Raw genomic sequence first — 14985 nt, 5'->3', positions numbered from 1 at the left:
AGGAGAAGGCTTAAAGGACTAACGAACAAATAGCCAAACAGTTACAGAGGAAGAAAAATAAGCACAATCTAGATAAGGGCAGAACAAAAAGGTTAAAATAAATAAATAAATATCAGTCAAGCATGGGGGCACAATTCTGTATTTTTAGTTTTTCATGAGGCTGGGGTAGGATCACTTAAATTCTAGGATTTTTAGACTAATTTTGACAATGTAGTAAGAATTTCAAAAATGTAAAATAAGAATTCTAAGCTGGAAAGATTGCTTAATGGCTAAAAAGCCTATTGAGCAAGTATGAAGACACAAGCTTAGGTCCCCAGAACCAAATGAACATGAGGTAGGTGTGGACACTGCTTCTAGTCCAGTGCTTTGGAAGTCACACCAAACAAAGTATAGGTTCAGATTAGCTGTATTGGTGAGATCTGTGTTCAATAGAGAGACTTTGCCTCAATGAATAGGGTGGACAAAAAGTGTGGAAGCTTCTTAATATCAACTTCAGGCTTCATATGCACATTCAAGTACATACATGAACACCCCATGTATACATGCTCATACATACACATATATGAGCAGGTAGTGCTACTTCTGAAATACATGTAGTCCTGAGAATGCAGCTCAGTTGATAATGCTTGAATAGCATGCAAGGAGTCCTGGGTTGAATGTCAAACACCACATGAACTTGAGAGACAAAGGCAGAGAAACCAGAAGTTCAAGAAGTTATTTCAAGAAACAAGAAGTTACAGTGAGTATTCAAAGACAGTCTGAGCTACAAGAGAATCTATCTCAAAACAAGTAAGATGTTTATATAATTTCTTATTCTCATGGTTACCAGGAAATTTTTCATATGGACAACAATGACCCCCCCCCCTCATTTTACTAATGCATAGGATTTATTGGGGGGGGGGAGGTATTCACCTCCAGCATTAGTCTTTGGTCTTTGGAAGACTAAAAGCAAAATGCCTTAACCAGCATAAATGATCACTTTTCAGAACAGACACATATTGTAGTGCTTGTTACCAGGCTTTCTTGTTTGTTTTTATCAGTTTGGTAGCATAGAAAACAGACACTAATCACCACTAATTTTGACAGTCTTTTCATTTCAAAAATCAATCCTACACTCTACCTAGGTTACTTCAAATAATTGTGCACAGCAAAAGGAAATGTAAAAATATTCAAAATTAAAACATAAGGGAACATTAATTTATAGTTTCTCTGTGAAACCAATCACAAAGAAGCTCCTTTGAACACTGCACATAACTTCAGTTTGGAAGTTTATATCAATAAAAGGATTTTCACACATTTTTCTAGGATAGGAAGAACACACATTTTTGTCACTATCACAAGGGATGGAATATATAATGACTAGTGACTGTATAGTACTCTACACAGAGAGAATTAGTAAAATGGATCTTGTTCTTCCATTTATCTCAGCTGAATCCAAGCATTTTTCAGTACTGAAAACAAACATTTCAGTGCTAATAGAGCTGGTATAGTAATGGACTACACCACGAAAAAAAAAAAAAAATGTTTTTTAAGAGACAAGTGCAAAGTTTAAATTGTAACTAATAAATTTATAATTAAAATATAACTGTTAAAATAAATTTTCCTAACACACTAGAAATTTCTTTTACAGTAGTGATATTCTCTTGACCTTCATATTAACTAAATATTGAACTCAACTCTAAACCACATTTGACCCAAGGGAATGCATTTGACCTAATGAAAGTTAATGTGTTTCCAAGGTTTTCACCATAAAAGTCTAACTTAATTTTGCAAAGGAGAAATGAATAATTTCAATCCCTTGTCCACTTTACTTTTACACAAGAATAGCACTTATTTAAGAGAAGTTACAAACTATTTGCAAGAAGTTACAAACTAGTTTACATACTGCTTGCATAAGACAAAAAATAAAATACTCTTAAGCAAATGACTGTAAAATGCTAATACAGAGCAAAATACATATACCATAAGTACTAAAATTTTTAAAGCAAATTTCAATTTTGTGTAAGACTAAAAAGAACTGGAGATGAAATAGAGTTCAGGAGAAGAGGTATAGGAGATGCTTTCTTCAGATTTTCTTAACAGTCTAAACCTAGATTTACTTTTTAAGTGCAGTCTTTGGTATTTAAGATGAAAGAGAAATATCTTTAATATTCATACTCACAATGAAAACATATCTTTAAGACTCTTACTTATATATGCCTTTAAGAAAATACCTCAAAGGTCAGAGGGAACAAAAAAAGAAGCATTCAAAAGCACACATAAGTAAGTTGTTTGAAATTCATTTGATGTGGCTAAAAGTTAACAATAATCAGAGATGCTTGCATAGAGAGAATAAAAACTTTATAGGTAAAATAGTCATTGCTAATTTCCATTATGAAAGTTAGCACAACAGAATTTGTTTTGATTATAAATGAGTAAACTTGAGAACCAATGTTAAGAAACAAGGAGAGCTTGCCTAAATTCTGACCTCTGGCATACATATAAAAAGTCAGGTATGGCTGCATATTCCTATAATCCCAGCTTGGGTTAGGCAGTAATGTGAGGGAATGTGTTTCTCTTATTGGTTGATGAATAAAACAATGTTTGGCCAATATCCAGTAGAGGCAGAAAGACAGTCAGTGTTAGAAGATGAGAATTCTGGGAAAGGTATATAGAGAGACCCTGGAAGGAAACACCATGGAGGGACAGGGAGGACAGAACATACCAGCATTGTCTGGTAAGACAAGGCCATGTAGAAATACATAGATTAGTAATTATGTGTTAATAATTAAGATAGAGCTAGCCAGTAAGAAGCTCTAGCCATTTGGCCAACAGTTTTATAATTAACTAATAAGTCTCTGTGTGTTCATTTGGGGCTGGAGTGGCAGGACCTGGCAGGACAAGAAACTACAGCTACAATAATGGATTGTTCCCTGGACAGGAAGACTAGCCAAATCTGTAATGCAAAGTCTCAAAACAAAAACAAAAACAAACAAACAAAAACAAAAACCAAGCAAACAAAACAAAAACTGTAGAGAACAATTGAGAAAGACACCTGAGGTCAACCTCTGTGGTCACAGACATACAGAAAATAATACACACACACAAACAAATAACCCTAATCCCCCAATCATTATCTTCAGACAGAAAAATTCATCCAGTTATTAGTTACTTTTAAGAGATTTTGTTTTAAACTTGAAATAAAAACATTTATAAACAATAAGGAAAAGAAAATAAATATTGGTGTTTAGTTTTAACAAGGTTGAAGTTCTTGGGTCATCTTTAACCAAATGTTTTTTCCCCCATCAAATGCGAGATAGGTTTTTAGATACGAAGCTACTAAATAAATAAGGATCTTGTTTTCTTTCAAAAGTTTGATACAAAAAGTTCACCTATTCAATATAATTGCAGAAAGTTTCTAATTTGTCTTATTATTTTAACATAGTTTGTATAAGAAGAAAATCTCAATAGAATTAAGGCATCAATTATTTTCTCATTCTGCCAGTTACACAGAAGGAGGGGAATTATTAACAGGATTGATAAAGCTGTACTTGCATTTGGCAACACAAAGAAAAGCTTACAAATGAGACGTCTCATTAGTTTGAGCAGATGGATCAAAATTAAAGGCTGAATCGCCAACTTTTAATTTCCCAGCAGCCAAGAAGGGCTTGAAGTCTTGCAGAGTAGGAATGTTGAATATCAACAGGAAAAGGTTTTCTCCATCTGTCAGTACACATGCCTGAGTGGAACACAACTGCCTCCTACCGCTGTCAATGCTTTCAAGGCAAAGCTACACATAAAGTCTATTAAGTACATGAACGCACATGTTTAGATGACTGGGGTCCTAAAACTCATAGAATAGCATGGACAGAAAGCATCAGCATGGCTTCTGTACATGGGATTTCTCTATTCTAATTTACATCAAACAAAAAAAAATTTAAGAGGAAAATGTTATTTAGCAGGGATATCTCTTTGTTGCCTGAGAATTATCAATCTATTTTTAAATACTGAACTGAAAAGGACCTGCTCTAGTAACAAAATCAAAGCATTGAGAGAAATACTGTTTGTTTGTTGCTATTATTTTAAGCTAGAAAATGAGGGAGGCATGAGATAGTCCCAGGAAACTTTGGTTATCTTGGACCAGAAGTGACTGGTTTATATATTTATTATCCCTGCATACTAACTGAGATATGTTAGCTGGCTGTTCAATGATAACATTCAGTGAGATAAGTCAGAGTTCCAGGAGTTTATCTTACTACCTATCCAGTTAACTAGCACTGTTCCACAAATAAATCCACAAGTCTATAATTTATTCCGCTTATAAGCCCAATAAAATATTTAGATAAAAAGCCTTTTAGAACGAAATTACATAGGTAAAACTTTTCTATCAGAAGTGATTAGAATTCTTTAAATGATGCCAAAATGTTGACCTACATATTCTTCATTTTTCTCAGACAGATATATACAAACTGATGTATTTAAAATTAACATTTGGATCATCAAAATCTGTCATATCACTTGGGTCTAGGCCCTCCCCCTGATCCCTCCTGGAAGGCATCTCCCTTCCTGTGGAATGTGGGGGGATGGATGGGAGGGAGGTTGGGAAGCATGGGAGGGAGGGAGAGAGGGAGGGAGAAGGAACTGGGATCAGTATATAAAATAAGAAAAAATAATAAATATATATAAAAATAAAATTAACATTTGGAACGTCATACAAAGACAGTTGGTTACAGAAGAGAAACTAACTTAAACATTAATATGAGCAAAAACCACAAGTCTGCAACTATACTGCAATGAAGTTCTTTGCTGACCTTCTGAAGGTACAGCTGTAACACGACAGTACAGTTAAAGTGTTTCTTAAGATTATTTAGTAAGGAAAACAGAACCTTCTAAGACTGAAAAGCCCTAGAAAGAAATTCTGGAACAAGTCTTAGTATCAATGACTAAAATATTAACCAAATATTATAACAGAATCAGTCAAGGATTGCTAAAGGTGTAGAAATTGTTAACTCTAGCTTCCAAAACAAACAAACAAACAAACAAACAAAAAACTATGGTATCTTGCTTTCCAAATACCCATGGTACAATTGTTAGGAGGCATTCACTAGAATGCTGTCATGTCTCAAGCTAAATTATTACAGAATAACTTACAAACACAAGAATAAGTAACAACTACTTCTAAAAGATGGATAAAGTTATAGCTTTGCTTTGGATACTTTCCCCATAAGTATTCACACACTACAGGAAACACAAAGAAATGAAAAGAATGGAGCTCTCAAGTTATGTTACAAAAGAACTGTTAGTTATATTATGAATGGTTTAATGTAAGAACCAACAATCTTCCAAGGAGAATATTTGCATTGTGAAGGCATTGGCATACTTTCTGAAATACTACCAACACTAAAGGCAAATTTCAACCAGAAAAGTTCCAAAGCATTCCTGTTTCCAGTTTTTTCAATACCACTAAGAGCAAGCTGTCTATGAGAACAAGAAAATTCATCACAATTAAACTGCACCCATGACAAAGTTCAGCAAGATATCAATACATGTGCCTCACAATCTAGCCTACTAAAATAAAAATCTAAAAGAACACAGCACAAATGACCCTAAAACATTATTTATATTAAAGTTTTAGGCAGAACATCCATTTTTAATGTTACTGTTTCTATTTATGATTCTTTCATATTTTAACAACTGAAATACAATAAATTAAAAAGACCAGGAATAATATAGGGAATTTAAGGGCATGAGATGCATTATAAATGTAAATATACAGACCAACAGAAGCCTTTCTCTCTCTCTCTCTCTCTCTCTCTCTGTGTGTGTGTGTGTGTGTGTGTGTGTGTGTGTATAACACACACACACACCAAAGGACCACAAGTAACATATTGAAACAAGAAAATATGGAGGAATCATGTTTCTAATTGAAAGTAAGTAAGTGCATGTCCAAAAGAAAGCCTAATATGGTGAGGGGAAAAATTTTTGTCAATCAAGAAAAAAATTCACTATCAAAATATCACTTTGCCTTATATGCCATAAAATTAAAAAAAAAAAGGAATTAAGGTGGCAGACACATATTATGTCACCTTACATCAAACTATACTGCCAATGTCATGCAGAAGAAATCTCATGAGTTTTCTGAATCTTTTAAGCTCTCAGTTCTGTTGTGAGCACAAAATGCTTCTATTTACTTGGAGAACACAGAGTCCTTCTTATATAACAAGATGACAAAATGTGGTATTTGCTATGATCCCATTTTAGGGAATGGACTGAGGAAAATTTTATGCAGAAAATTAACAACTAAGTAAACAGAAATATAATAAAAAAAGCACAATCTTTAATAATAGAAAGCTGAAAACATTTACAACACTTAGCAATGAAATAATTTATTATAACATAATATAATTCTATTATAATTATAATTAATAGCTGTGACAAATAATCTTCAAGGTCAAACTGACTGGATTTAGAACCACCTGAATACAAACTCCTGGGAATGTCTGAGTGTGACCGCAGAGATGCTTGCATTCCAATGAGCTATGACTTTCAATAGAAGTGGCGAAATGAAAAGTCAGAAAGTCCCCTTTTGGTTAACTAGAGCTATGACTGTGGGTAGATGCTGAACATGTGTAAGGCTCAGTTTTCCCTGTATCAAAAGTAAAATCTAAATACATTTACATGGCATCTAAGATTTAGAAATGACACACTCTCTTGCAGACATTGAAGCTATGAAGAACATGTAGACAGATTTAAAATCTTTAAGTATACATTAAGCAAAAGAGTGAATATAAGACCACATAAGCATTATAGTTATAATTTAATAACTGATTATAGTTAATATTCAAGTAAAAGTACAAGAATGTAAGGCTAGTAGAAGCAGAGGAGATAATTTAGTGATTAAAGTGGCTGCTTGATATGCAACAGATACCTAGAACCCATAAAAACAAAAACTGGGTTAAAGCATGGTAGTCCTCCTGTAATCCTAGACTCAGAAGGACCAGTTGGGATCCACTGATCAAACCACCTAGTGAGAACAACCTCCTTTGTGACCTTGGGTTGATTAAAAGACTTGTCTTCAAAGAGTGAGGTAGAGGAGATGGAGGAAAATATTCAGCATCAACTTTGGAACTCCTCACATATATGCACACTCATGCATATGCACATGCATATATATATATATATATATATATATATATATATATACACACACACACACACACACACACACTCTCTCTCTCTCTCTCACATCTTTCTCATGCATATGAAAGGGAAAATGCTAGTATGAAATATATACACATGTGAATACACAAACATACATGTATACATACTTTCACACACATATGAAAAGAAAAAGACTGTTGGAAATATATAAAATATCACTGTACTAAGATGGTAAACTAGGAATAAACTGTAACAATATGAAATTAAACTATGAAATCAATATCACTTTATTTTTATAATGAAGAAATACACAAAATATATACATTTAAAACATAAAATTCTTTCCACGGAAGCTCAAATTGTTAGTTGGCAGCAGGCTTGTAGTTCTCTAGACCTTTCTTTGTGTTCAATTTTATCTTCAAACCAATTTTGGCTCCCTCTTTTATGTTCTCTCTCTCTCTTCCCTGTCTTCTATTCCTAACCAGGCTCAATCTTCCAGGTAGCACATCTTTTCCTCCCCCCCCCCCATTTTCTCCTACTTCTCTCTCCATTCGTTGTCCCCCACACTTCCCCTGAGCTCTGGGGAACTTGTCTCTTCCCGGTTCTGTGAGGGACTTTCCTTCCCGGAGAGTGAGATCAACAACTAACTTATCCATGGAGTCCTCAACTAATGCCTGTTGGAAACAGGAGCAAACACCCATACATAAACACTGAGTCGAACTAGAACCCAGATGCAGATGGAGAGTACAGACCAGGTTGCAGAAACACATAGAGACAGCTGACCTGAACCAGGAGGAGCTAACGGCCCCCCAGACTGATAGCTGGGAAGCCAGCATGGGACTGACTCAGGCCCCCCTGAATATGGGTCTCAGCCAGAAGGACTGAGCAGTCTAAGGGACTTCAGACAGTGGAGCCAGGATGTATCCCTGGTACACAAAAGGACTTTGGGAACACATCCCCCATGGAGGGATAACTGCCTTAATCTAGAGACAGGAGAGAAGTCCTAGTCCCTACTTCACATGACCTGTCAGATCTACATGACCCCAACTGGATGGCATTCCCCTACATATGGAATTGGGGTGGGGGGATGGGAGGGGAGGGTGGCTAGAGTGCATGTGAAAAGGCAGAGAGGGTAAAAGGGAGAGAAGGAGGGAGAGAGGGAGAGAGGGAGGGAAAGGGAACTGGGATCAACATGTAAATTAAATTAAAAAAAAAATGCTTTGACTCCAAAATTTAAGTTCAAGGACAAGTTACTGGGGAAAAGGACTTCTATTTTTGTTTCCACAGAAAATGAAAAGATGTGGATTCCTTCCAGACTAATGTGGTTTGATCAAGCCAAACCACCTGAAACAGAGTACCAGGTGATCCCACATTCAAAACAGCTGGACAAAGCAGCCTTACAGACTACAGCCAGGATTTCTGAATCTTCTTCAAATCCCCCATGACAGCGCCCCTTACCAGCAGGTAGTAGTTTGGAAAGAACAACGCCCAAATTCTGAAATATTGTCTATAAATGTTCGTTTTCATTTAAATGGACTTGGTTATATAAAATAAAAAAAATTGTCCATAAAAAAATAAAAAAAATTCCTAGACGCCTCTAAAGTACATTTATTTGAAATTTTATCAAATAGAAGAGAAAAAAATTACTTTACCTAACATGAGACTACATTTTAGTTTTCAAAGAAATATTCTAAATACTGAATATGACATTGTAAATTAACATTAATATCTGAAAAACCATAAATATCATGGTAATAACCATAATCTTGGAAAAGTAAATGGCTTATAGCCAATGACCTTGAAATGGCTGTAGTACTGGCTATAAAAGCATTACTTAGACTACTTAGAACTTACAACTGCATATATTTCATGTATATATTTGTATATGGGCATATGTATTTACCCACCTCACTAAGAAAGACTATACAAGCATAAACCCCTTAAAATAGTCTGTTTCAATAAGAACCACTCCAGCTTTCTATAATGACCTGTTGATGGGAGATGTCCTTCTGTATATGTTTCCCTTATTGGTTGATAAACAAAACACTAATTGGCCAATAGCCAGACAGGAAGTGTAGGTGAGGCTATGAACAAGGAGAATTCGGGGGAAAGAAGGCACAGAGAGAGGCTGCCAGGAAGGGATGCTATGTAGAGACCAGGAAAATAGGATATGCCAGGTATTCTCTGGTAAGATAAGACCAGGTAGAAATAGACAGATTAGTAGTTATGGGATAATAAAAGAGAGCTAGTTATGAAGAAGCCCTATCTATCAGCCAACAGTTTATAAATTAATATAAGTCTTTGTATGTTTATTTGGGGCTGTGGGGCCAGGTTGGATAGAAACTCCAGCTAAATCCTGTGAACTCCTTATCCAAGGGTTCTGTGTCATAGATTTAACAATTTAAACCTCCCCCAATCCCACAAAACAACTTTCCATCTGCAGTGAATACACACAGTTTTTCTGCCTCAGCCTTACTCTTTAAAACAATATAGTAGAACAATTATTTACACGGTTTATCAAGTAGTAAATATTGTAAGAAATCTAGAGAAATTTCGAAGGGTGTGAGAAGATAGCTGCAAATTATATGTAAATAGCCATGCTAATTTAAGTGAAAGTCTAGAAAACCTCATGGTTCCAGCATTTTTAGGGTGCGTGTCTTGAGCCAGGCCTGCAAGGATATCAAGGACTGTACCAATTATCTGTCCAGTAAGTGCTACCTATGGTAGAAAGGAAGCATTACGTTGATTTCTTTAATTCTAGGATAACAGAAAGTTCTAGTTTTATTTCTGTAGATCTGATAAAAGACTCTAAATAAAAGCAACTTGGGGAGCGAAAGGTGTATCTGGAAGGCTTAGGCTTCCAGGTGACCATCCATCACTGAGGAAAGTTAGAGCAGGAAGTAAGCCAGAAACCATAGTGGAAGAATGTTCACTCTATGGCTTGTTCATTAGTTCATGTATATTGTCTAATTTCACAGTAATATATTTACAGTTTTACTTCTATTATTTAAAAAATCTTTAAGCCTTTTTATTTAAAATGGAACATACCATCTATTGATGGTATTGAAGGTTCTTTCATGTTGGAAGAGCAGACAAACACAAGTAAAAAGCCGGCATGTAAAACTTTACTAATGTATAGCTCTAAATAGATGCAGTCCAAGAAGAACCAAGACATGAAATGACAAGAACACAATCAATATATTACTTTTGTGAACAGGAAGGACTTCATTTTCCTCTGTCAATTATGCATGACAGTACATACATCATAAGATGCTGAGAAAATTTAATAGATGTAAAACAATGTTATCATTTTCAGGTATTAATTAAGAGCTAGAAAAAGTACTAATTAAAGTAATCAGGGACTCTTGGCTTTCCAATTAAAATTAGCACTGATAATTGAAATTTTATAGTTAAAAACAGAGAAGTGAGGATGCAGTTTAGTTAGAGGAGTGATTTGTCTGACACTCATTTGACCCTGGGTTAGATCTCCAGGAATGGTGACATCATGCCTGTGATCCAGCACTTGTGAGATACAGGCAAGGAGGCTCAGCAATGAAAGATTATTCTTGGATACATGAGACCTTCTCTCAAAACAGCACAAAGCAAAATAGTACAAGTCAAAACAAATAAGGGATGAGAGCCCCCAAACATACTAAGAGTAAACAATCAAGCAAGCATTCTTAAGAACAATAATTTTTGAAAGCCTTTCTTTAAAGAAGATTACATTTTTCAAGAGTGTTCACTGAGTGGCACCTATCCCAATTTTCAAGTCCAGGTTAGTTTGACTTTTTTCATATACATCAATGGCAATACTATTCCTCTTTAGGATAAAAGCACTGTTTTGTACACAGAAGTATGTTTTCTTTTTGCAACAGACAAAGAATACTGGAGATAACCACAACCAATCAAAATGCTGTGTTGTGGAGCCCAGTCCCAATGGATACACCTATAAAACACTCTAGTGCCTAAGGCTCAGGGAATAGAGCAGAGGAGTGGGCGGAAAGACTGTAAGAGGTTACCCAAGTAACAACAAAAAATAGATAACAGTTAATTTTTATATATATTATCGTTTTACTTTTTCCTTAAAGAATATTGGGACAATTGGGATGTTAATAAAAAATACAACTGCTTAATTCTTTCTCTTTCCATACCGGCCTCCTCCTTATATCTCAGTACCGCAAATACAATAGTCATGTGGTCTACCACAGAGCTACCTCAGACTCAAAACTGTTCAACTTCCAAATACAAATAATACAAAATCTATTAAATATATTTCAAATATACTTTATGAAAACATATGAATAATACCATGAAAACATTAATATATAATAATATAAATCAGAATTGAGTTTTACAAGGTTTATACTTGTTAAAAAAAAAAAAAGAAACAGAAATGGAAAGGCAAGTTTTTCATTAAGATTTTTCTAGAAAAAAAAAAAAAATGTAAAATCCGTGTACCTGGTGTCCAGCCTTTACTTGTTTCCAAACACTTTCATAGCATACTTCATCCATGTTATTCAACTGTTGCATCTTAAAGATTTTAAAACATGAAAATTAAGAAATGAGACAATGAAACACTTTCAAACTACAAATGAAATTGTATCAATTATATTACAAAATCCTTTCAGGCTAATTAGAACACAGAAGCAACAAATGAGACACAGAACAAACCAAATAAAATAAAAATGCAAATAAAGTACTTCAACCATAGTTTCAGAGTACAAAGAATGCTGAGCTTGGAAAAGTTAGTGTCTTTATGGGTGATAGACCAGCTAGCTAAAGATATGTTAGAATAAATTTTAAGTTCTCTGCTTTCCCTGAAGAACCTCATTCGTTAGGCTATTTTTTTTTTTTCCCTATCTCATTCCATGAATCACACATGAATTAAATGGAAGGAATACAGGTTGTATGACAAAGACTAGCCTAAGAAAAGAAATCAATTCACTGATTCAATAGTGTAAAATTTTTAAAGTTGGAAAACTAAAGAGTGACTAGATGATCAGAAGGTAGAGTCTCACCAGTGACTTGGAAACTTCTTCTATCCCCAAGCTAAATCCTAATACTTTCAGTATACTCTGGATTGGGTTCATTTCAAATTGGAAATACCACCTTAATAACAACTGGACCATATTTTCAGTTTCTGAATGGAATTCCTAGTAGCTGCTTAGAAAACAACTGAACAACATCCCTCGTGAAATCTTCACACTAGCCAACTGTGTATTTTAAATTAATATAAAACTAGTAGATTCTAGTAATATAAAAATCTATAACTGTAACAAACATAATTTACTATTTACACTATGATATATAAATTCATTTAATTGCTAAATTTCTAAACCTTTAAAAATACTCATATCAGTTCTTCATCAACATGTGTTTTGTGAGAATACTGCTGGCACAATGCTATGAAAAACACTTTGAATTTAATAAACTTTAAGCACTTTATCAATCTGAATGATGTAACTGAAAGAAAAATAGATTTAAGATGGCTTTCATGCATTTGGAATACTTAAACAACATCTATGTGACTACAATTTGTGTAATTTAAGCTACAAGTCTAGAAAAAACATCTAGGAACATGCCTACATTCATCTGAATGATACTTTGAAATGAACTAAATAATAAACAATATATTTAAGAAATGATGGGAAAACAAATACCAAGTACTTATAATACCCCAAATCACTTGGAGTAATTGATGAAAGCTAAATGTACTTGTCACAATAATTATCATAACATAAACTATTATTTTTCTTTTCTATTAATCTAAAAAGGATCCCTATAATTAGAAAGATAGCTCACTGAGATTTTCTTTGATATATGTATAAGGGTGTGGTTTTTAAGAGGCTAGCATATTCATTTGCATGTATGAGCATGTAGAAATATGAGGTTGGTGCTAGGAATCTTCCTACTGTATACACTGAGGCAGGGTTTCCCACCTGAAACTGTGACTCATACATGTGGCTGGCTAGTCTAGCTAGCCAACTAGTCTTTGCTATCACCACTCTCTGCTTCCTATTTGAATGCATTATAGGCAAGAGACCAGGTTTATCTGGCATTTATATGGGTGTTGGACACTAACATGCAGGAAGTCCTTTACCTGCCGAGTCATGTGTCCAGCCCTAACACCTCACCTTTACACCACGGAGCTGCTGCACATTATTTGTTGCAATAAGAACAGAGTATTGGAGCCAGACAGATTGCTCAGTTGTTAAGGTCATGGACTGTTCTCAGCATCGATGTCAGCAATGCTGTGACTCCAGCTCCAGAGTGATCCAACAACTCTGGTCTCCTCAGGCATAGGAACTCACATAATTAAATATTATATAAAAAAAATTTACTTAGTGTTCCTCTAACATCCCAACAATTTGAGGCAAAAATGGCTGTTTAAGAAAGACTTGATCTTAGAAAGCCTAATGTAATTAATGAAAGGCTAAGTTTGGTTCTCTTTTTAGAAAGAGGTTAAAAGGACTGTGAATATTCTTCTAGAGCTATTTCCTCTAAGGAGGAATACAAGTTGAACAGAATAATTTTCCGGTGAGCTTTTACTTACATTGTTATAAAAGTGTAATAAGCACACCAACAGTACAAATAGCATATGGTAGTACTATTGAAGGAATGACTTGTTTTTAAATCACTGTATAGAAATATTCTTTACCTACAGTTAATATGATAATTAATATGTGTCTTCTTAAGCACAACTCTTCCCCATTGGTTGCTACCATAAAATTACTTTTCAATTACACTTGAAAGCCTTATTCCTTATTGTAAATGAACATATCAAAATATATAATACTGATTTAATAAGTTTTTATTATTTTAAAATGCTCTTAAATTAAATAAAAATAACTGTGTGACAATACAAAACACAAGCTCAAAATACTGTAAACTCCCGTAAGATTCTTTTTGTAGGAAGATTTTGCTACCAACACTGAGAAGTGTGTTTGATTTTGTTTGAAGTAATACTTGTATGTTACAGAAGTGGCGTTTGGTAGTATTTAATACCAATTAAGTACTCAACAGTAAAACAACAAAATAATTCTTCTCAAGTATAACTATCAAAACAAGATCTTACCTTATTTGCACTTTTAATACCTAAAAATGTCTGTCCTAGAGGTACCGGTCGAAAACGGCCATCAAAGTAAAAAAGTCCAATGTAAGGGTTAACATGCAAAAATGTAGCAACATCAAGGTAGTTGGGTAAGGTTGCAGACAGTCCAAGAATTCTTATCATACTCTGTGTGGATTCAACCTGTATGGGTAATTTCAATTGGAAGTTAATTAATTACAATAAATATAATATTTATATAAATTCACCAAAAGAACCGTCATGTAGTCATGTATCCTATCCACATTAACTGCAAAATCTATGGTATGGCAAACAGATGTGATGTCAGAGGTCAACAGAGGGTCTTTTCATCTAAAACCGTGGACATAACTGATGTAGGCCGAGGATATGTAACTCAGTGGTATAATGCTTGCCTACCATGTATAAAACCGTGTATTTAATCCCCTCCACACACACAATATCCTATCATTTAAAACTCACAGAATTGATATTAAGTAGCTGCAAAAGCTTTGTAACAATGAGAAAATACAATGAATTTCAAATACTGGGGCTGGAATCTTAGTTCCCTGGCAAAGAGCTGACCTGGTATCATTGTTGGTATTACCAAAACAAATAAATAAAATACCCAAACTCAAAATTAAAAAAAAAAAATTAAAAATCTGATTGTATTATAATATTGTAATATATATTATTACAATAATATATATTACAATATATTATATATTATATATATATAAAAGGATGGTAAAAAAATGACCATATACACGATAAAAAAT

General features: G+C 34.2%; 1 protein-coding gene across 1 annotated transcript in view; it reads right to left on the bottom strand.

Moving 5' to 3' along the window:
- Positions 1 to 14985, bottom strand: part of Ascc3 (activating signal cointegrator 1 complex subunit 3) — a 286596-nt gene that overhangs the window by 174053 nt on the left and 97558 nt on the right. Inside the window, exons 11-12 of the mRNA XM_051206191.1 lie at positions 14216 to 14392; positions 11599 to 11670 (exon numbers count right to left, since the gene is read on the bottom strand). Coding sequence (XP_051062148.1) covers positions 11599 to 11670; positions 14216 to 14392 — 249 coding nt within the window. The remainder of the gene's footprint in view (positions 1 to 11598; positions 11671 to 14215; positions 14393 to 14985) is intronic.

This window comes from Phodopus roborovskii, unplaced genomic scaffold (genome assembly GCF_943737965.1).
Source record: "Phodopus roborovskii unplaced genomic scaffold, PHOROB, whole genome shotgun sequence".
NCBI lineage: Eukaryota > Metazoa > Chordata > Mammalia > Rodentia > Cricetidae > Phodopus > Phodopus roborovskii.
This window is presented reverse-complemented; position numbering and strand designations above follow the sequence as displayed.